Here is a 26,915-nt window from a genome sequence, read left to right as displayed (position 1 = left end):
CTGAAAATTTCCCATAACACGGGGCTGTATTTTTGTAGGGATGCCATATCGGAAAAAATTTATGTCTACAAAATTCCCAAAATATTTACCAAAAAATACCCAAAAAAATCTCCAAACTTTTTTTTTAATTTTTAATGAAAACGCTTATTTAATAATATAAAAATTCATTCACAATTGTTCTAATGGCTTTTATCATAAAATGTTAAAAATACATCTGTTAACTTTTTACATTAAATTTGTCTTTATCGCACATAAATTTTAAGATAAAACGGCCTTAAAGTTATTAAATAGCATAACAAATAATTATTTGTAATCACAATTTTTTTAAGTATTTACTAAACTATACTATTTTTTATATAAATAAAAAAAAAAAGAAATACAAATAACATAGAAATAAAATAATTTTGAATAACAGCGTAATATTCGGATTTTTCACACTGAAATGACATTTGTTTATTTATCAAAGTAATTAAATTGATAACTGATAAAATATCAAAGCTGATTAGGTCGAGCTTCTAAAACGGCAATACCATTAAAACCAATCAATCGATAATTATTATTTTTTTGATCACTCGATTTAATAAACTTTGATATTTATCAGGGGACCAGTCAGTTATTTTTAACAAAAAGCCACAATTAATGAAAAATACTTGTATAACTTTGCAAACAAATTTCTTACTGCAGAGGTGTTTTTCTAAAATATACAAAATTTTGGAAAAAACTTTTTGATTCGATGTACAGTACAATCAAAAGTACAATAATTTAATTATATTTCTTTTGGTATATGCTTAAAATTGAAAATCCTTTGCAAGGAGTAAAAAACATACACTTTTCTTACAACTTTAAAAATTTCTACCAAGTTTTTCCTACTACATACATGTATCTCTTATTTTCCAAAAATTTTAAAAAAATCGGATAGATTTAAACGATAGTAGTACCGAAAGAAAAGTAATCAAATTACCTTTCTTTTGATATATACTAGCATTTATTACTCGTTTATAATGAGTGAAAAATATTAACTTTTGTTACAACTTTATAGAATTTCCTACCATTATTTGTAGCTATATACCAAATTAAACTAATATGCAAAAAAACATTTTCTTCCTTGCCAGCAGATCCATATCAGCAGAAGTGGTTCTTATGGTGTCCCTCAAAATGCTCCGAATGATATGTTTGCTACTGGAAAAATAGAAAAAATAATGCCCCTATTACCGTTTACAACTCAACTCTGGTTGGGTTGAAATTTCGCAATTTGGTATTACAGATTACAACTCAACCTGTCAAAAAAATGTCGGTTGAGTTGTCTAGTCTAACAACTTTTTGTGGCATTACCGTTTACAACCTTGTGTTGGTGTAGTTGTCAAAGCCGTCAAAATCTTACAACTGATTACTAGCAGTTGTCTCATACAATTTTGCAGTTGTTTTGACAAAATGTAACGTTTTACAAGACGGTTCACCACCTAATTTTTAACAAAAATTTTCAACGTTGGTATCAAAAGACACGTTTCGACCTCCGATTTAAGAATCCGAAAACAAAAATTAAAAATTTTACTTCTGTCATATCATTTCGGTTCAAATTTTCATGTGGTTGTTGTATTTCGCCATATTTTTTGTACACACTAATGCAGAAAGGCGTTGGACCCACCCAGGGTTATTTTTACAAATCGCGGCCAAAGGCCGCCAACGCAGAAAGATGTTCTGTGCAAAAAAACTGTGGATCAGACTTCATATTTCGGACCCTCTCGGGCCATTTTGTGGGTTTTTGTAAATATTTTTCGACAGAAAACAAATTTTTATTTCCGCTTTCGAATCATAAAAACGACCATCGAAACGTGTCTTTTGATACCACCTTTTATAAGAGTTAGATGGTGCACGGGCTCATAAAACGTTACCAAAAAAAAAAAAACAAAAAATTATAGTCGGTAGTTAAACCTTTTTTAATCAAACAATAATCAACAATTGTGTACAGATTTATAGAAAAAACAACGTTTAAAAGAAGGATTACGTTGAATAACTTTTTGACTTTATGGAGCAACATTCCGAAGTTGGACGAGGCTGGCCGCAGTTCGGTTGCAGCCAAAATAGGTGAAATTATGCGACCGCGAGTCCCATTGATACTACCCACTACACCTGGGAATCCTGTTTTAGAGTAAAATACAATTTTTGTTGTTTGGGTTTTAATCCACATGGCACAAATATGCTCCTCAATAATATCTAAAACCAGTCCAACACCAAAATCATTTCCACAGCATTTTTGATAGCTGCCGTCAGGAAGGAATCGGAGTGTGGCGCATAATTTTAAAATACGAACGCGTATGCAAAATGCCTCCTTTCAAATCTGCAAAATAACTTCATGCGAAGCTCATCATTTGTCACTTAAAGATTTTCTTACTTGGTGCTTGGTAGTTCCAAGGGATTGGAATGCTCACGCGAACGTTTTCCGTATTCGCGACATGTCAATCACCAACATTTTCGCCATTATAAAATAAATTTTCATATAAGGTCCGTTTTGCTTTTATTTTGTAAATGCTTAAATTTCCTCCACAGATTGATCAGCTGTTCATTTATCTGTCAAATCATCACTTTCTGAAGTTGGCAACTCAATTCAACTTCAACTGAAATAAGTTGTAATTCGTAATACCAAACAGGAGTTGAGTTGTCTGAAAGTTGAGTTGTTTTAATTACAACCCAACTAAGTTGAGTTGTATACCGTAATAGGGGCATAAAAGTCAAAATTAGTTATTGATTAAATATAAATTTCAGAGACAGCTTTATTTACCTTTTCTAAAGTTCTGTTTACTGAAGCTATGGTTGCATCCTGTGAAGAAAGCAGGTTGAAGTATTTGATTGCTAAGAAGAAAAAAAAATAAAAATAAAAATAAAAGTCAAAATAAGAAATCAATTAAACAAAATTATCTAAGTCTGAATCTTCCCTTTTTTAGACCTAGGGTTAAAGAAAATACACTACTGCTGAGGGGTCATCCCCGAAAAATGGAAAATGGCCAGGGTGGTTCCGCTATTAAATGCCAGTAGCTAAGACACTTGGCACTACCACCGCGCTAAATACCATTACCACGCAGATAAATTGTGGATTAAATCAAAACCCCCACCATATGACAATACTCGTTGCATTAGACCTGTCAAAAGCTTTTAATACTTACTGCAAGACCTGGAAGGGTTTCTCCTTCCTCCAAGTCTCAAAAGGGGGACTGAAAATTATGTCTGCTCCACAAGCATTTCAGCAATTTAGGAACGTAACATCCAAACCAAGAAGAATTAAGCAAGGGGTGCCACAGGGTGGTGTCCTATCCACACTTCTGTTTAACTTCTACATATCAAAGCTACCTTCACCACCAGGAGTCACTATCGTCTCCTACGCCGATTACTGCACAATAATGGCCACAGGCCCAGGCCCACACATCTATGAGCTTTGTAACCAAATAAAAAGCCATCTCTCTCTGATCTCTCTTACTACTCACAAAGCAATTGGCCAGCCGATTGCATGTTACGCGTCCCCGATATGGTCGTCAAGCCTAAAGGTTACTGGAAGAAAATACGGACCTGCCAAAACACTGCCCTCAGAACCGCTACGGGTTGTCCCCAGAACACCACCGGAGGCGAGAGTACTCCCCATTAGGGAGATAAATGAAATGCTGAACAAACAGTTTCTGTTGAATACCCAGAAACCTATTTAATGAGGCCAACCCTACCAGGAAATACGGCACCTGAGAACACAGCCGTATGAAGCAAAAAAGCACAGGCAGGTCCTCAGTGATATCCACAAAAGGGCGTCGGACCACTATGACAGGAATCGTCCGGCGAACCCCGTTCTTTAGAGTTAAATACCATGATCTCGCAGAAGAGAGCAATCTCCCTATGGAGACGCGCGTCACTCTAGCTCAACTTCGATCTGGATACGTAACATGTTAAACTCTTACCAATCCAGTATCAACCCCGACATACAAAATGTATGTCCGGCTTGCAATGTCTCCCCACATGACACCAACCATCTCTTCAATTGTAATGTGGAACCAACGCCTCTAACACCCCTCTCACTATGCTCCGCCCCTGTCGAAACTGCAAGTCTCCTTGGACTCCCGTTAGAGGATTCCCCGAAGGTCTTGGGGAGTGTTATCGATGTTGATGGTCCTTCGCCGGATGCAGATCCGGTACGTTCCGGTACCAATCCCGACCATCTCGGGAACGATTTGTTATGACCACATTCGTCCTTCTAGGCCATACCGCCCTCCCACCTCAAGATCCATGAGGAGTTCGGGGTCGCCTGAGCCTCGGTTGTTAATGTAACAGGATTGCGCTGGCAACCTGAAAGGGTTGCGCTCCACAACCCCTTTAATCTATTTGGTATTTTAGTCGCCTCTTACGACAGGCATACCTACCGCGGGTATATTCTAACCCCCTAAGCCGCTGGGGGTAACAATTTGTGTTCGGTCGCGCCTATTGGATGGGGCGAAGTACTGCTAAAACAGCAACAACAACAGCCATTTCGGCAGCTGAAAGAAATATTAACTTAACTTTTCGGCACTTTCGAGAACGCAAAGGTGTGAGAAAAGCCTACATAAGATTTTTTAAAGAACGCCCTCATTCAGAATATTATTCAAAAACTCCCTATCTTAAGTTAATTTTACCATATTTTGAGCTTAGTTAGGGTTTTTATGTTTAAAACATTCCAAAAATCGAATTGAACCAGAACGGAAGTGTTTATTTGATGAAGTTATTTTTAAGTGCAAAAAGTTTTTTTTTAAGAAAGTCTTTCTTTCCCCGTTTGCCGTGTTAACGGGCCTACAAGTACAGCCTCAAGATAAGGAACCAATATCCCGTACCCTGTCCAGCAACTGAATAGGAAGCCATAAAGCAGGCCAGGCTCAAAAATCCCTTTCACATTAGACGCGCAAACCAAGTTAGCCTAATATTAAACAAGGAGCAGAGCAAACATAAGTACGGTGCCGGACTCCACGCAGATACAGGAGAAGTGTCTGTCTCACTACGCACCGTCCCGGCACCGAGGATTTTTTGGATGATACATTTATTGCAGCAGAGGAGAATATCGAAGAGGGGAGGAGCAAGTCTTGAGCCGCTGCCGAGCACAGATCAAAAATTACCTACCTACTTTCTTCTGGGCATTTTTCGTTTGAACAAATTTTTTTTTTGCATTTGGTTTTTTATTAGTCTGTTCTATTTAATACCATTGAGTTAGCCGTAGAGTAATTTAGTTAGATTTTTTTAGTTTCATTTGTTGCCAGAATTTTTTTTATTATTAAATTTTTTTTTGTTCACCCTAATGTTAATGCTTTCAACTCGAAAAAAAATTTGATTGAGCCATGTCCGTCCGTCCGTTAACACGATAACTTGAGTAAATTTCGAGGTATCTTCATGAAATTTGGTATGGAGGTTCCTGGGCGCTCATCCCAGAAGGGTATTTAAAATGAATCGGACTACAACCACGCCAACTTTTTCGATATCGAAAATTTCGAAAAATCGAAAAAGTGCGATAATTCATTACCAAAGACGGATAAAGCGATGAAACTTGATAGGTGAGTTGAACTTATGACGCAGAGTAGAAAATTAGTAAATTTTGGACAATGGGCGTGGCACCGCCCACTTTTAAAAGAAGGTAATTTAGAAGTTTTGCAAGCTGTAATTTGGCAGTCGTTGAAGATATCATGATGAAATTTTGCAGGAACGTTACTCCTATTACTATATGTATGCTTAATAAAAATTAGCAAAATGGGAGAACGACCACACCCACTTAAAAAAAAAATTGTTTAAAGTCAAATTTAAAAAAAAAAGGTTAATATCTTTACAGTATATAAGTAAATTATGTGAACATTCAACTCCAGTAATATGGTGCAACAAAATACAAAAATAAAAGAAAATTTCAAAATGGGCGTGGCTCCGCCCTTTTTCATTTAATTTGTCAATGCCATAAGTCGATCAAAAATTTACTAATCCTTGTTAAATTCGGTAGGGGCTTAGATTCTAGGACGATAACTGTTTTCTGTGAAAAAGGGCGGAATCGGTTGAAGCCACGCCCAGTTTTTATACACAGTCGACCGTCTGTCCTTCCGCTCGGCCGTTAACAAGATAACTTGAGCAAAAATCGATATATCTTTACTAAACTCAGTTCACATACTTTTCTGAACTCATTTTGTATTGGTATAAAAAATGGCCGAAATCCGACTATGACCACGCCCACTTTTTCGATATCGAAAATTACGAAAAATGAAAAAAATACCACAATTCTATACCAAATACGAAAAAGGGATGAAAAATGGTAATTGGATTGGTTTATTGACGCAAAATATAACTTTAGAAAAAAACTTTGTAAAATGGGTGTGACACCTACCATATTAAGTAGAAGAAAATGAAAAAGTTCTGCACGGCGAAATCAAAAGCCCTTGCAATCTTGGCAGGAATACTGTTCGTGGTATTACATATATAAATAAGCGGTACCCGACAGATGATGTTCTGGGTCACCCTGGTCCAAATTTTGGTCCATATCTCGAAAACACCTTCACATATACAACTACCACCACTCCCTTTTAAAGCCCTCATTAGTACCTTTAATTTGATACCCATATCGTACAAACACATTATAGTCACCCCTGGTCCACCGTCCACCTTTATGGCGATATCTCGAAAAGGCGTCCACCTATAGAACTAAGGCCTACACCCTTTTAAAATACTCATTAACACCTTTCATTTGATACCCATATCGTACAAACAAATTCTAGTCACTCCTGGTCCACCTTTATGGCGATATCTCGAACAGGCGTCCACCTATACAACTAAGGCCCACTCCCTTTTAAAATACTCATTAACATCTTCCATTTGATACCCATATCGTACAAACAAATTCTAGAGTCACCCCTGGCCTTTCATTTGATACCCATATCGTACAAATAAATTATAGTCATCCCTGGTCCACCTTTATGGCGATATCTCGAAAAGGCGTCCACCCATAGAACTAAGGCCCACCCACTTTTAAAATACTCATTGACACCTTTCATTTGATACCCATATCGTACAAATTAATTCTAGAGTCACCCCTGGTCCACATTTATGGCGATATCTCGAAAAGGCGTCCACCCATAGAACTAAGGCCCACCCACTTTTAAAATACTCATTAACACCTTTCATTTGATACCCATATCGTACAAATTAATTCTAGAGTCACCCCTGGTTCACCTTTATGGCAATATCTCGAAAAGGCGTCCACCCATAGAACTAAGGCCCACTCCCTTTTAAAATACTCATTAACACCTTTTATTTGGTACCCATATCGTACAAACTAATTCTAGAGTCACCCCTGGTCCACCTTTATAACGATATCCCGAAAAGGCGTCCACCTATAGAACTAAGGCCCACTCCCTTTTAAAATACTCATTAACACCTTTCATTTGATACCCATATCGTACAAACAAATTCTAGAGTCACCCCTGGTCCACCTTTATGGCAATATCTCGAAAAGGGCCAACCCATAGAACTAAGGCCCACTTCCTTCCACTCATTAACACCTTTCGGTTGATACCCTTATTGTACAAACGCATTCTAGAGTCACCCCTGGCGCACCTTTATAACGATATCCCGAAAAGGCGTCCACCTATAGAACTAAGGCCCACTCCCTTTTAAAATACTCATTAACACCTTTCATTTGATACCCATATCGTACAAATAAATTCCATAGTCACCCCTGGTCCACCTTTATGGCGATATGTCGAAAAGGCGTCCACCTATAGAACTAAGTCCCACTCCCTTTTAAAATACTCGGTACCACCTTTCATTTGATACCCATATCGTACAAACAAATTCTAGTCAGCCCTGGTCCACCTTTATGGCGATATCTCGAAAAGGTGTCCACCTATAGAACTATGGCCCACTCCCTCTTAAAATACTCTTTAATACCTGCCATTTGATACGCATGCCATACAAACACATTCCAGGGTTACCCGATGTTCATTTTCCTACATGGTGATTTTCCCTTATTTTGTCTCCATAGCTCTCAACTGAGTATGTAATGTTGGGTTACACCCGAACTTAGCCTTCCTTACTTATTTTGTATTTTATTTGATCACCTTTTTATTTATTTATTAACAGAATTTTTTTTTCGGCATAGAAAAAGGGAGAAAATACTTTTACTTTGATTCGGACCGCGACCGCATGTCCGAATAAAGTCAAAACAGAAAATATCTCCTATCCCACTGGTAGAGGTTGGAAAAACTACCAACATAGAATCCGCTCATAGGTATATATATGTCAGTTTATGTATGCACTTTTAACTTTTCGACGCAGGCGCCCTCGTTGCTGGATATATCGGTGAGTGCTAGTTATTAAGTTATGTTAATGTTTTCTTACACTATGTATATTAGACTGGGTCGATTTACTAACCTATATCGCGCCATCGATTTTTCGATAGGATTTGAGCTCAGGAAAAAAAAGTTCCACTACGCATACCCAAAAGAATAATTTTTGAGCCTGCAAAAAAAAATCGATTTTTCAACCAAAATTCTTCTAAATCTCCATTAAAAAAATTTTTTTTTTAAAAACTGCATTTACCAATTTTGCATTTGCCAATTGACACCAAAAAAGTACATAAAAAATGATTTGGAGCCTTGAAAATGAAAAAAATGCATAAAAAATTGAAAAAATCGTTTCGTCCATACAAATCGACCCAGGTTAATGTATATAGATAAACATATATATACCATACAATTGAGCGTATGCATACCAGTGGCGGTACGATAATTCCGACTTTTGATTTTGGTGCTTTGGCAATTTTTTTCTTGTTCCTCGCGAACCATGACTTTAAAAGTTTCCTTTTTCTTATTAATCATTTACCTTTGGATTTTTATTATCTTACCCTCTTTATTTTTATTGTTTTGGCTTTTTTCATATTTTCATCTTGAAGTTTTTTCATTTATAAAAGTATAAAGCGGTATATATGTACATATATATACTAATCTATATACGTATATATATATGAATTAGCCTAGTTTAATTATTTTCCTTTTTACTATTTATTTGAATTATTTGGATTAAATTTGTTGAAATTGAATTAGGTATAGAAATAAATTTTATTGATAAAATAGTTATTTTTTGTGGATTGTAAATACGTTTTTTTATTATATTTTTCGATTGGAATTCCCCCTTTTTTTAACTTTATTGCCAATTAATTTCGTTTTGTTAAATAAACCTTATTGATCTACAATTTGAATTTACCAGTTCTTTTTTTATTTAAACCTTATTTTATGCGTTGAAGTCAGTCCAAAAATGTCAGGCTAATTAGGCATAAATTTGGTGTGGGTGTTGCACGGATGTATTAGAGACGTGGATGTGAGGTTACCGTGACGGATTAGACAGATTAGGGACATGGGACCTTGACGGACGGACACATGTCAGGCTAAGGGGACGTTGCTAAATTTAGAAGTCACAGCGACGTCCAAGGATGCGTCGAGGTTTTACGCAGAGTGGGTTGGATGACTCCAGCTGACACGGACAGGCCTTTCCTTCCAGCTTTTCTCTTTATCCCCCATGTTTCGCTCCTAGGCATGAACTCAAATTTGTTTATATAACTGTAGGTAAGGCTGGTGAGCAAAAACTCACCCCACCCGACGAGCTAGCAGGGCATGCCACCATATGCCACCTCCGCCTTACCCCAACAGTCAGTTATATAACAATGATTCTACCAGTTACTAACACATGTGCGCAAGCACACAGATACCTACGGAGATGTTCGAATATGATTAACTCTGCATTAACCAACAGGCTGCCGCTACAAATTATAAGATAGGGCTTTTTTTAAAACAATTTCTGAGTTTGACCGTTCTTCAATCAAACTCATAGAATTTGAATTGGCAACCGAAAAAGTATTCTACTTCACCAATGCGTTGATTTGAGGATGAACTGCACGCTGTGCTCCGTTCGGTAGATATTATTTTTCATGTTTGCAACTTGTCTACGATGAATTCTCTTATAAGATTTAATATCCATTCACCGTCCCGGTATATGCGAAAGTATAAAACAGGAACTTCGTATGATATACGGTAAACGATGTGATATTCCACTGTCAGGAAATTATAAGTTCATTCAAGGACAAGTGCCTTTTCGTTTTCAAAACCGCAGCTTTTATCTTCCAAAGGATCGTTAAAATTTGTCTTAGCAATAGTATTTGGAATTTTTTGTTCGTATATAAGAAATGTGTTGCCTTCATCATTATCCTGTAACACGGGGGAAAAGTTTGATGTCATTTTAATTTAATGGGCAGTTATGAAATTTTAATTAATTTTGTATATAAAGTGCAAGTGTCGCCCAGGCTGTCCGCTATTTGTCAGGGGCCTGGCACTTCACTCGTTATGATATACACCATTATGCATATATGTGCAAGCGCATGATATACCATAACATGACACCATAAAATCTTCCAGAACTTTGTCAGGGACTTAGCACTGAACTCGTTTTGATATACACTACTATGCATATATGTATGTCCGAGCGCAGATACATATATATTTTATGATAACATCATAAAATCTTCCAGAACTTTGTCAGAGGCCTACCACTGAACTAGTTTTGATGTACACTATTATGCATATATGTACAGGCGCATGCACATATATATTTTATGATGGCGCCATACAATCTTCCTGATCTTTGTCAGAGACATAACACTATACTTGTTTTGGTGTTCATCATAATATATAGAGGCATCAGCGCAGTTGCATCTCTATATTATGTCGGACACCACAATATATTAATTTAAGATAATAATACACATTTTTTGGAGTACTTACGTATGGCAGCGATGAAAATGATGAAAACCGCAGTTTTTTATGCAATATGGTCGTCTGCAGGTTTCGTTCCACTTTTAAGCACTCTTTTCAATTTTTTGTTTGATTTTTTTCACAATTAAGACGCAAATAATTAATAATTTTAGCAAAATTCCCAAAATCACACTTGAATTTTTTGAAATTATCCAACGTCAATGGGACGTCAAATAATTTTTCTTTATTTCCCTTGTTTTGGTATATTCATAAGCAAGGCACTAATGTTGTTTCATTCGCACTCATTCTATTTATGGGACATTTTTTCCACCCTCAAAAATAACCCAAAAACTTGAATTTTTTGACACCAAAATGTTTGATGTTGTTGGAATTTCAGGGGAAAGTGGTGAAAAGTGGGTAGTCATGGTTGGCAAGGATCAAAGTAAACCATTTACACACATATGTAAATAGAAGGCGATGAAGATTATTTCACACACATAACCAACAGCCTAAAGTGACGAAATAATCTCACATACACATATGTAGTCATCAGCTAAGAGAAGTAATTGTTACTCACACATACACACGCATATAGCTAACTAACCAAACAGAAGACTTCAGCGATTCGAACGTTATCAGAAGGTGTAAAATTATTAGAAATCCCCAGAATTCGTTACAATATAAATTTTGTTCAGCTTGGATCTGTACAGTAAATCCGTTACTATATTTAGTCTGATTAATTGTTAAATTTGTAGACTAATAAATAAATAAATATCAATATATATTGATTGTTGGAAAGATGATGAATTGTTCAATTAGTACAATCCCTTCAAACAAACAAAAATACCTCATGAAAATTTGTAGGAGCAATTTAAAATAACCCCGGAAGTGGTACATTACAAATGAATATCGCAAAAAAGTACGAACTGACGTCTCTTATTATTTCTATCCCGTTGTTGTTGTTGTAGCGATAAGGACACTCCTTGAAGGCCTTGGGTAGTGTTATCGATGTTGATGTTCCTTTGCCGGATGCAGATCCGGTACCACGTCCGGACCTTCTAGGCTATGTCGCTCTCCCACCCCCTAGATCCATGAGGAGTTCGGGGTCGCCAGAGCCTCGGCTGTTAAAGAAACAGGAATCGCCACCGATAGGTGAGGTTGACAATTGGGTTGGAGAAGCTATATATTGCTGCATTGGCAAGCCCTTGAATCTATTTGGCATTTTAGTTGCCTCTTACGACAGGCATACCTACCGCGGGTATATTCTAACCTGACCTGTTAAATAATGATTACTAATGGCAATGATTAGCCGTTCCATTGATTATTTTCTTTAAACGCCATTTAATGATTACTTGCCATTATTTTCTATTTTTAATGATTACTTTTCAATTATTTAAAAAAAAAATCAAAAATAATAATGATTTTTTCCGATTATTGAAAAAAAAAAATTGATTTTGATTTTTTCGATTATTTTTTATTTTTTTTTTAATTTTTTTTTTATTTTTTTTGATTAATTTTGATTATTTTTCCGCTTTGTTGAAAGAAATTTTCTTGTTTGTTGCATGCGCGGAATAATTTATACATACAAGTATATTTTAGGAGACAATGTTAAATCGTAACCGCTTATCGAGGCAAATATATACGTGCAACATATAGGGCGAATGGTATAAGAGCGTTGATCTAAACATATTCTCCGGTAAGTATATATACATGTGCATTATTACACTCATTATATAAAATAATAATGCTTTCATACTTAAGCCAAGCCAATTTTGTTTTGTATCCAAAATTAATATATCCGCTATTTTTTAAGTTATGACTATGCACTAATTGTTTTGTAATCAAGGTTTATCATATTGTTCGCTTTATTTTAGTAATATTGGTTTCATATCATCGCCAGTGTGGGGCAATGTTCTCCAACAAAAGGTGGGCTGCAAAATTTGGCACAAAATGAGCTGTATAGCTATCTGGGTGATTCATATACTAGCATGGACATTTGGAAAACACGAAGTGCGTTGAAAGAAACTGCAAAACTCTTCAACACGCCTTTAATTTTTTCTGCTCCTGTTGAGCGACTATTTTCCTTTGCAGGGCTTTGCATTTTTTTGATTTCCATCGAAATATCGTTATTTTCGGCAATGTTAATTTAATGAAACAAGTTTTAATTGATGCAAATAATTATTAATTAGATACACATTTCATAACATCATTACATCCTTGTAAAACATCAACTTGTGCAATTTTTATGTTTACAAAAACACATATATATATAAAATTAATAAAAAATAACATGAAATTACTAAGGCTTTCATTTTTTAACTGTACCATTGAGCATGTACATTAGACTGGGACGAAACCTCACTTTTCTGTAATTTCGGTTGTTAATACTAAAAATATGGCTCACTATGCAAGACTTAAGATTTTATAGAAAATATCCTAGACGTAATCATAAGGAAATAAAAAGAAGTTTTAATCTAATGTACATGGACATATGTTAATAAATTTATCATAACAACCTTTGGTTAGACAACTAAACATGATGATGAATGACAACTTAGAGGATCGCTCCAGTTGGAAGTGAAGCTATCAACCATCAACCTAAGTAGTATTACTCATACATATTGTTTGCGCATATTGTTTTGTCATAAAACAATACGCACTCCCCAGGTATTCATCGGAAACACTTAAAGACCCGATAATTTGTAGATGTACATACATATGTACCCATATGACTAGATAAGCGCTCACGATATACCGGTACAACCTCTATTGTACTTTTATGTACAAAACAATCAGTGTATAGCCATAACCTAATCCAAAATAGTGGATATATTAATTTTGTATACAAAACAAAATTGGCTTGACTTAAGAATGAACCGTAGAGGATCGTTATTATTTTATTTAATGAGTGTAGCAAATTATGCACGTGTATATACTTACCGGAGAATATGTTTAGATGAACGCTCATATACCATTCGCCCTATATGGTGCATGTATATATTTGCCTCGATAAGGGGTTACGATTTAATATTGCATCCTAAAATGTACTTGTATGTAGAAATTATTCCGTGCATGCAACAAACGAGAATTTTTCTTTCAACAAAGCAGAAAAATAATTAAAAATAATCAAAAAAAAAAAAATCAAAAATAATCGAAAAAATCAAAAAAAAAATCTAAAGTAATCAAAAACGCCTTTTTTATTACTTTTGATTATTTTTGTTTTTTTTTTCAATAATCGGAAAAAATCATGATTTTTTTTGATTTTTTTCTAATTGTAATCAATTAGTAATTGCTATTTACGGAAAACAATTGAAATAATCATTGGCCATTAAAATAGGCATCTAATTAATTAATTACTAATGCTAATTCATGCGGCGGCCACCGTGCTGTGATGGTAGCGTGCTCCGCCTACCACACCGTATGCCCTGGGTTCACATCCCGGGCAAAGCAACATCAACATTTTAGAAATAAGGTTTTTCAATTAGAAGAAAATTTTTCTAAGCGGGGTCGCCCCTCGGCAGTGTTTGGCAAGCGCTCTGGGTGTATTTCTGCCATGAAAAGCTCTCAGTGAAAACTCATCTGCCTTGCAGATGCCGTTCGGAGTCGGCATAAAACATATAGGTCCCGTCCGGCCAATTTGTAGGGAAAAGCAAGAGGAGCACGACGCAAATTGGAAGAGAAGCTCGGCCTTAGATCTCTTCGGAGGTTATCGCGCCTTACATTTATTTTAATTTTATTTTAATGCTAATTCAAATTTAACAGGTCTGATTCTAACCCCTAACCCGTCTTCGTGTGAAGAAAGAAAAATGAAAGCTAAGTTGCGTAAGAAGCGTATGCGGAGGTTGAAGCGTAAACACAGGATGATGTGTGCTAGGTCCAAATAAACGATGCTTGTTGGTCCCGGAGAATGTTTGTTTACAAACTTCAATCTGTGAAACAGCTTCAAGTTAAAGCTTTGCTAACATAACAAATATTTGCAGCTAATCCTAAATTTCCTAAATTGTAAATTATTTGAAATAAAGAGTAAACTTTACAGTTTTGTTGAAAGATTTAAAATCAAGAATATTTCTATCCCTTTTGGTTTTAGTAGCCTACATTAAAATATACATATGTACCTGTATTTTCCGTGTTGGTTATATATACCATACTACATAAATGTATGACTACAAATTTCGGTAGTTTAAAAGTATTTTTCAAGGAATCAGCTTTTTGGTAAATTTTCCTCAAATTTAAGTGGAAAGTACTGTTATTTTCGCTGAAAGTTATTTGTAAAATATGAATATATATTCCGATACTAGTTTGTCCTTGCCACTAGCTTCCAAGGTATTCTAAGTTAAACTCCTTGATTAATTTGTATATTTGTTGCAAAATTTTTTAAATAAAATTTAGTTGAATTAATATGTTTATCTAAAAAGATTATGAGAACAAATTAAATTTAAGGAAGGCACGCTTATAACTGTTATATGGCAATCGTCGGTAGTAGAGTGCTTCGGTTCTCACAAAAATGGTTAGCCACAAAACCCCTGAAAGCAAGAAGTTGATCTATAAATCTATTGCAGAAATTATGGATGGAAACATCGATTTCCTTACCTTCCTCCGAAAGGAATGTGTGGCATTAACCAAATAATTGGGATAAGGTGCGAGTATATCGCACATTTTTTACAAATTGAAACATCTTTATATATCATTTGATTCGTTTCCAGACACCCTACTTGTCCTTTGTTTATATTTTCAAAAGCTTCAGTTAATATTAAGTATTTTACTAATACTTGACGAATACTTCAGTTACAGTTAGTATTTGTAGGGGAAAAATACCAGAACTTTACGTCAACGTAGTAATTAAGGTACAAATTCAGTACAATATCTAGAATATACGCTAAAATTACTGAATACATACTAATTTTCTAAAATTTGTAGCTATGAAGGAGGGCTACCGGAAGTCTACGGGGATTCAAGGGGTTGACAAGCGCAATACAAAGCTTCCGCAACCCAATTGCCAATCTCACCTATGCGAGGGGAATCCTGTTACAAATATGAAATTCATATTTAATATCAAACATGGAAATGTATCTGAGTATTTAAATAAAAATATAGCATTAGTTGAGCAAACTCACAACATAAATACGAGGAACAAACATAATTTCAAATTGCCGTTATTTAGAACTGAAACTGATCAACAGAATATTTTCTACAAGGGTCTAAAAAGTTACAATGATCTGCCTATGGATATAAAAAGTTGCAACCAAATAACAGTCTTTAAAAGAAAATTATATGAATATTGTAAAACCTTAGCTATAATATAATACACTGTAATGTAAAGTCGAATTATTACACCATTTTATTTTTATTTCAAAAAACACGTTCTTTATTATTTAATTGATTTTCCGTTCTCCAAAATAATTTTCTTACAACAACTGAAAAAATGTTCCTCAATGACAACAAATGAATTGAATTTTTTTTTTTTATAAATCGAATGGTTCACCAATTGTAAAGTCGAATTATTACACAATTTTATTTTTATTTAAAAAACACGTTATTTATTATTTAATTGATGTTCCGTTCTCCAAAATAATTTTCTTCCAACTGAAAAAATTTTCCTGTGAAGTCAAGGCTCTAGCAAAATATTTAAATTCCACGAAGTGGTTCGACCCGCTTTAGGCGGGGTAGGGGTCCCCTTTGAGACGGTATAGGGTATTATAATGGGCCCATTGGCGGCCTAAGTAGTGAGCTGTTACCATAGTGTTCAGCTCAGCCCTCGCAACCTAACCTAACCATCATACAAAACCTTCGGGGAGCGTCGTTATCGTGACTACAACAAACTGAAGTCTTCGAATTGCATATATGTAATACTCTACCGTGATTGTAGCATCGTAAGTGTGACAAGAAAAAAATTTAAATTTAGGTACATTCGATTATTACAAAAACAAAAACATGTAAACAGCAGTATATCGGTACTCTGTTGTTTGTGAGTGTACCTAGCCTGTAATAGCAATTTTGGAGTATGACATATATGACAATTTGCTTGTTTACTTTCTTTATTGGTGCTAGTGGCTTTTGAACTATTTATGACTGTGTTGATTGTTTCGGTAGTCGATGTTTGCAGGGACCTTATGCCGAATAAAACAAAAGACAACAGAAGCTTCAGCAACAATAACGTAATAATACATATAAACAAACACAATTATAGGCCGGAATATAGGTAATATAACAATAAAAAGGGTGAAAAGGGAAATTTTAATAATAAAATTCAGTTAAGAGTTTCAACTAATTTCAGTTACCTTTTTCCATTGGTTCGCGCTTTGGTGCGCTTTTATCTTCTCTAGCAGGTGGACGTTCCATTCTCCAGCTTCCCGAGTCCTTTGCTCCTCCCCCAACTCCACGGTCACGCTCTCGCCGCTCACGATCACCTCTCTCGTCACGACGGCGATTGTCACGCATATCACGATTTTCGCGATTATCCCGTTCGCGTTCTATACGAGGTGCATCGCGCCAATTTCCGCCACCTTCTCTATTTTCACGATCATCACGTCTTTGGGCTCCGCCAGCACCGACAACACCACCGCCACCACGACGCCATTTGTCACCGCCATCACGAGGCTCTCTGGCTTCGCGTCCGTCACGTTGATCACGTCCCCCGCCTAGAACAACTCCACGGGGAGTGTCGAGATCCCGTCGTACGCGCCAAGAATCGGAAGTACCACCCTCACCATCCAGACGCTCATTGCGATCCGGGCGCTCTATACGATCAGAACGTTCACCGCGATCCGAACGTTCCCCGCGGTCTGCGCGTTCAACACGTTCAGGGCGTTCGCGCCTCCATTCCGAGTTAGAGGCATTACTACGCTCCCCACGCTCTATACGATCACCACGTTCAACACGATCGTTACGCTCACCCCGGTCACGATCACCTCGCATGCGCCATACATCGCGATCTTTGTCGCCAACCTTATCGCGATTTTCTGCTGCGAGCTCCCTAGATAAACGTTCACGTTCTTCCTGAATGCGACGTTCAGCTTCTTCCTCTTTGGCACGTTGCTTTTCATATTGAATACGCCGTTTTTCCTCTTCGGCTTCCCGTTCCTTGCGCAAAGCTTCTGCTATAACACGTTCTTCCTCCTCCTTTATTTTGCGAATTTCTTCTTCTTTTCGTAAACGCTCCTCTTCCTTTTCACGCAACCATTGACGACGTCGTTCTTGACGCCTCATTTCAACACGATGTGCTAATAACCGCTTACGTTCTTCAGCTAACGCAACTTCAAATTTCTTTAGTTTTTCAACATACAAGGAAGCCCTCTCCTTTTTCAATGCTTCTAGGAATACGTCTCGATCGGCATACATACGCTTCAAACGCTCCTGTTGAGCTACTGCATCCTTACGCTCAGCAATTGCGTTTTCGATTCTAGCTTGTTCTTGTGCTTCCCAAAACTCTTTATCTTTAACTTGTTTGTCTGCCAAATACTTTTCAAAGAGTGGTATTTCCTCTATACGTTTGGCACGTTCAAAGTAATCCACTTTCTTCTCTTGAGATTTTAACTTTGACTGCAATTCTTTACGTTCACGCTGTAGCTCCTCGGATTCTCGCGCAGCGATCTGTTCCGCATCTAATTTTTTAATACTTTCCTCATCTAATTTCGAAAGCATTTTCTTGCCATGAGCAGTTTGTGATATTTGCTGCATTTTATCCTGTAAAGATTCTAATTAACTTGTGTCTTTTTTATTACTTACATAACTTACTTTCAAGCTTTTAACTTTAATTGCTTCAATTTCATTCTGGTGACGTTTCCGCTCACGTTCTTCGTTTTCTTGTTCCAAACGCTTTTGTTCAGCCAATTTAGCTTTTCTCGACTCTTCCTCTAAACGCCGCGCTTCTTCCTCTTCACGGGCGTTATTCTGTTTCTCAATAAACTCTTTTCGATCTTCTATAATTTTCTGCCGCTGTAGAATGCGCTGATGTTCTCTCTCCTTTATTTCGTGATAATGATACACCATTTGGGCACGCAGCTTTGCACGTTGATCTTTATCGCGATTTGGGTACACAACTGCTACAGCACGATTTAATACAGTTGCCATGTTAACCAACTGTGAACGAATTTGTTCTGAAGGCATCGATTGCAAACTTGGGCCATCAGGATGATCTTCCCTTTGGCTCTCAGTAAGATCCGTGCCGAAATAAATACATCGCTTTTGATGATCAATACGTATTTGCATGTCATTATGACGCACAGATTCAACTAACAACTTTTCAAGATCGAATATATTACAAAACGATGCTAACTGCAATAAACGATCGAATTCAATACTTTGATAGACTTGTGAAATCTCTCTTATCAACCGCATAATAGTCACATCTTTTAGTGATTTTATATAGGGAGCCAGTATGGTGTTTTCTGGTGGAGCTTCTTCAATTACGTCAATAATAGTTTGCACACGCTTGCACAAATTTAGTGGATTGAAGTCAACTTCTAGCCAGTTATACAAGTTTCTAAACTCCTCAGAAGCCAATTGTGGCACATTTAACCGTACCTATAATCAAATTTAGTTTTATGAATGCATATTTTCGTTTTTTGTCATACTTACCACTTCTTTTATTAACGACGCTCTTGTTGGAGGTTGTTGCAAACCCAGCAACACCGCCAGTTTTTGTGCCTTTTCAAGTGGGCTTTTGTCGGCCTCAATAAACCGATCAAATTCGGGATGCGCTGAAGGCAGAGGAATTGACAGAGTTGCTATAAGAACATGGGAAGCCATACGCTGCATGTCATCTTTCGTCAAATTCTTTTTCAATTCACGTGTCAGTTGAAAAAGTTTCAACAAAGCTGCAGCATGAAAAAGTTGATTTCCTGCTTTTGAAAAGACCATAGCAAGTTTCTGATAATAATTTGCCATGGTTTTCGGTACAGGCGTTTTCTTGGATAACGCCATTAAACCATGTATGTCTTCAATAGCTTTATATGCTTCTTGCCATAATTCCATTTGAATCGCTGAATCTAATTGATAAAGCCTTGTGTCCAAACATAGTTGTTGCGTTTCAAGTTTAGTTATCGATACGCCAGTGGTTTGAGTAGTACTTTTACATATGTCTTCTAAATGTTTCCTTAATTTGTCACATAACCGACGGAACTCACTCTTGCGATTATACTTTAAACAAAACTGGAACGCCATACGTGCGATATCGTGATAGAGCGCTTCACAATGCGTATTAACACGTAATAGTTCTAAGCACTGGCAATATGATTCCCATAAGAATTTCACCCACGGAAGCAAAATCGTGCGGTCAGACCGATCTTGTGCGTCTTCACCACACACAGCACTCATTAAAATGCTTTCCGGTGTAGCAATGTTGTCGAGATCATCCAGCTCTAAAACAGCGACAGCTGCCGAGGACTGCGCTTGAGCTGCTTCAGTATGCTCTTCAGCCATGCGCAAATAGCCACGAATAACATTTTCCAAAGAATTGACATTGACAAGCTGAAACATATTACGGTATTGGAAAAGACCCTCCTTTGCAATATGCGATTTCTTCAACTCAACACACAAGTATAAATACTTGAACATAAGTGGTTCAATAATTGTCTCCGAGTATGCATAATTCCAACGCTTGTTACGGAACACTTCCTGAAGAGTATCTAGAGCTCGCAATGGCTTTCCTACTTCGATAAACTCTGTGAAAAAAGTAACATTCCATATTTTTATCGGTAATTGTTTACTTTAGCTCACAACTGCTAAAACCCGACCAAAAATATCGGGAGAGGTGTCAAAAGACGCGTTTTGATCCCAGGACCACGAATACGAGAGCGGAAATTCAAAATTTTATTTCTGTCAAAAGTTATTTCCAAAAAAACCGAAAAATGGCCCGGAAAGCTCCGAAACCGGGGGTGGGATCCATAGTATTTTTGCGCAGAACACCTTTCTGCATTGGCGGTCTTCGGCCGCGCTTATAAAAGATTACCCTGGGTGGGTCCAACACCGGTTTGGAGACCAAAACTATATCCGCCAAAACACTTTTACCCACAGTTTTACTTGTGGGTACTACAAAGTCATCAAAACAACAACAACCACATGAAAATTTTCAATTTTGTTTGCAAATATCTCCAAAACGAAATAAAATTTTGAATTTCCGCCTTCGGATTCATGATCCTGGGTGCAAAGCGCGTCTTTTTAGATTAGATTAGTTTATTTTTGACACCTGATATTGGTGAATGTGTTATCAAAAAAGCCGCCTGCTTAAAATGTAGGAAGCAAGCATGGTATTTGTTTAAACCTTTACAATGGAAGCAAGTTCCATAAAATACAAACATTTAGATTACCCATAATCTGAAGCAAATTCAATGGGTAAGACGAAAAATGGCCCCGGAGTGCTCCAAAACCGGGGTGGGATTCATAGTATTTTTGCGCAGAACACCTTTCTGCATTGGGGGCCTTCGGCCGCGCTTATAAAAAATTGGTAATCCTATACGACAGCATGACACTGCTAATACGCGTCCAAAAATATCGAGAGAGGTCTCAAACGACGCGCCTTGACATCAGTATTAGTAATCGGAAACCGGAAAATAAAAATTTTAACTCGTTCAAAAGATATTAACGAAAAACCGAAAAAAGACCCACGGGTCCCTCCGAAACCGGGGGTGAAATCCATAGTATTTTTGCCCAGAACACCTTTCTGCGTTGGCGGCCTTCGGCCGCGCTTATTAAAAATAACCCTGAGCTACGCCATGCCAAGTCCGGATGTGTGGTATAACCGTGGCTACCGCCACGGTGATCTCCTTCTGCGTTCACAATTTTTTTTGTGGGTACAATTACGGTAATGGTCTAGGGTAATAGTCTAGTTGAGGGGTCGACTGCTAATACGCTACTAAAAATATCGAGAGAGGTGTCAAAAGACGCGTATTAATCTCGAGAACAATAATCCGATGCGGAAAAGAAAAATTTTATCGGTAATAGTCTAGTTGAGGGGTCGTCTGCTAATACGCTACCAAAAATATCGAGAGAGGAGTCAAACGACGCGTCTTGACATCAGTATTAATAATCCGAAGGCGGAAAATAAAAATTTTAACTCGGTCAAAAGATATTAACGAAAAACCGAAAAAGACCCGCGGGTACCTCCGAAACCGAGGGTGGGATCCATAGTATTTTTGCGCAGAACACCTTTCTGCGTTGGCGGACTTCGGCCGCGCTTTTAAAAAATAACCCTGGGCTACGCCATGCCCAGTCCGGGTGTGTGGTATAACCGTGGCTACCGCCAGGGTGATGCACACATTTTTTTTTTTGGGGTACAACAGAACAACCACATGAAAATCGCCAACTTCAACCGCAAATATCTCCGGAGAGACAAAATTTTTCTTTTCCACCTTCGGATTATTGTTCTCGAGATTAATACGCGTCTTTTGACACTTCTCTCGATATTTTTTGACGCGTATTAGCAGTCGACCCGTCAACTATACTATTACCATTTTATCTATGTCCGGAGATATTTGCAGTTGAAATTGGCGATTTTCTTGTGGTTGTTGTTGTGGTGCACCCACAAAAAAAATTGTGCAACACCGTGGCGGTAGCCACGATTATACCAGGCACTCGGACTTGGCATGGCGTAGTTCAGGGTTATTTTTTATAAGCTCGGCCGAAGGCCGCCAACTCAGAAAGGTGCTCTGCGCAAAAATAATATGGATCCCACCCCCGGTTTCGGAGGTACCTGCGGGTCTTTTTCGAAAAACCGAAAAAAGACCCGCGGGTACCTCCGAAACCGGGGGTGGGAATCATAGTATTTGTGCGCAGAACACCTTTCTGAGTTGGTGGCCTTCGGACGCGCTTATAAAAAATAACCCTGGGCCACGCCATGCCAAGTCCGGGTGTGTGGTATAACCGTGGCTACTGCCACGGTGATGCACAATTTTTTTGGTGGTTAGACACAACAACAACCACATGAAAATCGCCAACTTCAACTGCAAATAACTCCGGATATAGATACAATTTTTCTTTTCCGCCATCGGATTATTGTTCTCGAGATTAATACGCGTCTTTTGACACCTCTCTCGATATTTTTGGTAACGTATTAGCAGTCGAACCCTCAACTAGACTATTACCTTTTTATTTTCCGCCTTCGGATTATTAATACTGATGTCAAGAAGCGTCGTTTGACAACTCTCTCCATATTTTGGGTAGCGTATTACCAGTCGACTCCTCAACTAGACCATTACCTTTCTGCCTTCGTATTGTTGTTGTTGTTGTAGCAATGCTCGCCCCACCTAATAGCCGCGACCGATCACAAATTGTCATCAATATCCTCTAACGGGAGTCCAAGGAAACTTGCCGTTTCAACAGGGGTGGACCATAAGGAAAGGGGTGTTACAGTCGTTGGTTCCACATTACAATTAAAGAGATGGTTGGTGTCATGTGGGGACACATTGAAAGCGGGGCATACATTTTGTATGTCGGGGTTGATTCTGGATAGGTAAGAGTTTAACCTGTTACAGTATCCAGAACGAAGTTGAGCAAGAGTGACATGCGTTTCCCTGGGGAGTATGCGTTCCTCTTCCGCGAGTTTTGGATAATTTTCTTTAAGTACTGGATTCACCGAGCAATTCCCGGCATAAAGGTCCGACGCCTGTTTATGGAGTTCATCAAGGGCCTGCTTGTGTTTTTTCACTTCATACGGCTGGGTTCTCAGGTGCCGTATTTCCTCAAAATGCACACGGAGATTACTCCTTAGCCCCTAGGCGGTGCTGGTTCATCAATCAGATGTCTGTTGGGATGCCCAGGTTTCTGGGTATTCAACAGGAACTGTTTGGTCAGCATCTCATTTCTCTCCCTGATGAAGAGTATTCTCGCCTCATTATGTTCTGAGGACATAAGAAGACATCCCGTGGCGATTCTGAGAGCAGTATTTTGGCAGGCCTGTAGTTTCTTCCAGTGGGTAATTTTTAGGCTTGGCGACCATATGGGTGACGCGTAGCACGTAATCGGCTGGCTAATTCCTTTGTATGTAGTCATGAGCCTTTCTTTATCTTTTCCCCAGGTACTGCCAGCGAGGGATTTGAGGATTTTGTTACGGCTCTGAATTCTCGGAACAATTGCGGCTGCGTGCTCACTAAAATGTAGATCCTGATCAAACGTCACACCCAAGATTTTGGGGTGTAGGAAGTCGGTAGCGTAGTGCCATGGACGTGGATGTTCAAAATGGTCGACATTTGGGACGTCCATGTTGTAAATAAGGTCGGGGAAGATTTAGTCGGTGATAACGACAGGATTGGCGAGGCGAAAAAACTGGAGAGATCAGGGAGGTAGCCGTTTATTTTATTGCATAGCGCATCGATCTTTGGGCCTGGGCCTGGGCCTGTGGCCATTATTGTGCAGTCATCGGCGTAGGAAACGGTAATAGTCTAGTTGAGGGGTCGACTGCTAATACGCTACCAAAAATATCGAGAGGTGTCAAACGACGCGTCTTGCCATCAGTATTAATAATCCGAAGGCGGAAAATAAAAATGTTAACGCGTTCAAAAGATATTAACGAAAAACCGAAAAAAGACCCGCGGGTACCTCCGAAACCGGGGGTCGGATCCATAGTATTTTTGCGCAGAACACCTTTCTGCGTTGGCGGCCTTCGGCCGCGATTATAAAAAATAACCCTGGGCTACGCCATGCCAAGTCCGGGTGTGTGGTATAACCGTGGCTACCGCCACGGTGATGCACAATTTTTTTTGGGGGTAAAACACAACAACAACCACATGGAAATCGCCAACCTCAAATGCAAATATCTCCGGGCAGAGATAAAATTTTTCTTGGTAATAGTCTAGTTGAGGGGTCGACTGCTAATACGCTACCAAAAATATCGAGAGATGTGTCAAAAGACGCGTATTAACCTCGAGAACAATAATCTGAAGGCGGAAAAGAAAAATTTTATCTCTGTCCGGAGATATTTGCAGTTGAAGTTGGCGATTTCCATGTGGTTGTTGTTGTGTTTGTACCCACCAAAAAAATTGTGCATCACCGTGGCGGTAGCCACGGTTAAACCACACACCCGGACGTGGCATGGCATAGCCCAGGGTTATTTTTTATAAGCGCGGCCGAAGGCCGCCAACGCCGAAAGGTGTTCTGCGCAAAAATACTATGGATCCGACCCCCGGTTTCGGAGGTACCCGCGGGTCTTTTTTCGGTTTTTCGTTAATATCTTTTGAACGCGTTAATATTTTTATTTTCCGCCTTCGGATTATTAATACTGATGTCAAGACCCGTCTTTTGACACCTCTCTCGATATTTTTGGTAGCGTATTAGCAGTCGACCCCTCAACTATACTATTACCTTTTTCTTTTCCGCCATCGGATTATTGTTCTCGAGATCAATACGCGTCGTTTGACACCTCCCTCGATATTTTTGGTAGCGTATTAGCAGTCGACCCCTCAACTAGACTATTACCGCGCGGCCGAAGGCCGCCAACGCAGAAAGGTGTTCTGTGTAAAAATACTATGGATCCCACCCCCGGTTTCGGAAGGACCGCGGGTCTTTTTTCGGTTTTTCGTTAATATCTTTTGAAAGGGTAAAAAAAGTTAACTTCCGCTTTCGGATTCTTGATCTAGACGTGAATACGCCTTTTGATACCTCACTCGAAAATTTTGGCCCAAATTTCGGTGGATACCGTAAACTGCACTATTACCTTTTTCATAATGGTGTTGCTCAAAATTTGCTATACACACCCAGATTTCTGTCGTTCCAATCCTTCCGCAAAATAAACCTCCTAATTTTTTACATTTCACCCCTTTGTCATCTACCACGACTACAAAATCTACGGCCGCATGGTTAGCCTTAAGTAAACTTACCATTTGCTCTTTTTAGAGCATTCTCTGGCCGTTGCGTATATCGCGCCATGCTATATTAAATAATTTTCACAAATATTCACTTCAATTACTAATTTTAGCAAGAAATTTTGTTTATAAATTGTGAAAAACGACGGACTGCTTCTTTTCACCGTCGAAATTTCAGCAAAATGGCCGAACTCAATTTTGCACAAGGTTGCATCAAGGCGAATCCACACTGAATTCGCCTTGATAGGTCCGACACATAAGCAGTTTTTCATATAGATGAGTTTAAAGCCGTGGTTACTCACGAACGTACGTAGAAAAAACGTGTCAGCTGACACGACCTATCTTATGAGTGTGCAATGTAAACGAAAACTCACCGACGTGCAACGCCCGTACGTACGTAGCCCGGAACGTAGAAATCAAAACAATTTTGATTTTTTCCGTAAGAACGTGTCAGCTGATCGCTCTCTCACTAGACAGGGTTGCCCAGTAAACTTTTGTGCGCTAATTTTTGACCATTTGCAGTCTTATACAAAAACACCTAATTAAAGTTTGAAAAATTGTGAAAATAATTCGAAATAATTATGTAAAAGTGCAGATTAGAAATATGTAATCTATTTATATTTAATTAATATTAATTCCAGCCTTTTACAACATCAAAAATTAAATTGGAAAAAGGTGATGTTTCCATAAACATGCATGCAAAATGGTCAATGGCAACAGTGCTTATCTGTAAACAATACACACACAAATATGTTATGTACATGTACACAGACGCACACAATGATTCCTACGGGCTTGAGAGTTCGGTCAAACGTGCTTCGTACGACAAACGGCCGTACGTACGGCACACGTCGGTGGGTAATTGCCGCATAACACATGCTAATGCGTTATGAGTAGTTTGCATGTGGTTTTATGGGAACGGTAGAATGAGCGACACTGGCGTCATCAGATATTGAAAAGTAGCCAACTCCCCAATTTTGTTCCAAGCAAATCATAAGAAGAAGAATTTGACATTTGCTGTGGCTAAGGGTGTTGGCACGCTTTGCGACTGAAATTATTTTTCCCACTGGCTGGTAAATTTTCTAACATTTTTCACAATTAAAAACTGCAATATAAAAATCGAATATGACACAAAATATGTTAGCAAGTATTTTTGATGTATAGGGAGAATGTTTATAACAGTGCTTCGCGAAATTTTGTATGTGAATGGACAAGGCGTAATAAACTTCAATTGCCAAGTGTGAAGTTCCTTCATATTTAAAAACGAAACATCTTGGTTGATTGTGGCGATGTTATTGCAATGCATAAGCTTGTGTTAAACGCATCTATATGAAAAATATCA

General features: G+C 38.1%; 1 protein-coding gene across 2 annotated transcripts in view; it reads right to left on the bottom strand.

Moving 5' to 3' along the window:
• eIF3a (eukaryotic translation initiation factor 3 subunit a) overlaps positions 1-25,770 on the bottom strand; it is a 36,937-nt gene extending 11,167 nt beyond the window's left edge. For both annotated transcript variants that reach the window (XR_010949206.1, XM_067763597.1), the window contains exons 1-4: positions 25,589-25,770; positions 19,356-20,440; positions 18,513-19,301; positions 17,057-18,461 (exon numbers count right to left, since the gene is read on the bottom strand). Coding sequence is in view for 1 of the 2 variants with exons in the window: in XM_067763597.1 (XP_067619698.1) it covers positions 17,057-18,461; positions 18,513-19,301; positions 19,356-20,440; positions 25,589-25,637 (3,328 nt within the window). In the remaining variant the exon portion in view is untranslated. The remainder of the gene's footprint in view (positions 1-17,056; positions 18,462-18,512; positions 19,302-19,355; positions 20,441-25,588) is intronic.
• Positions 25,771-26,915: the final 1,145 nt, after the last annotated feature.

This window comes from Eurosta solidaginis, chromosome 1, assembly GCF_040869045.1.
Source record: "Eurosta solidaginis isolate ZX-2024a chromosome 1, ASM4086904v1, whole genome shotgun sequence".
Lineage (NCBI taxonomy): Eukaryota > Metazoa > Arthropoda > Insecta > Diptera > Tephritidae > Eurosta > Eurosta solidaginis.
This window is presented reverse-complemented; position numbering and strand designations above follow the sequence as displayed.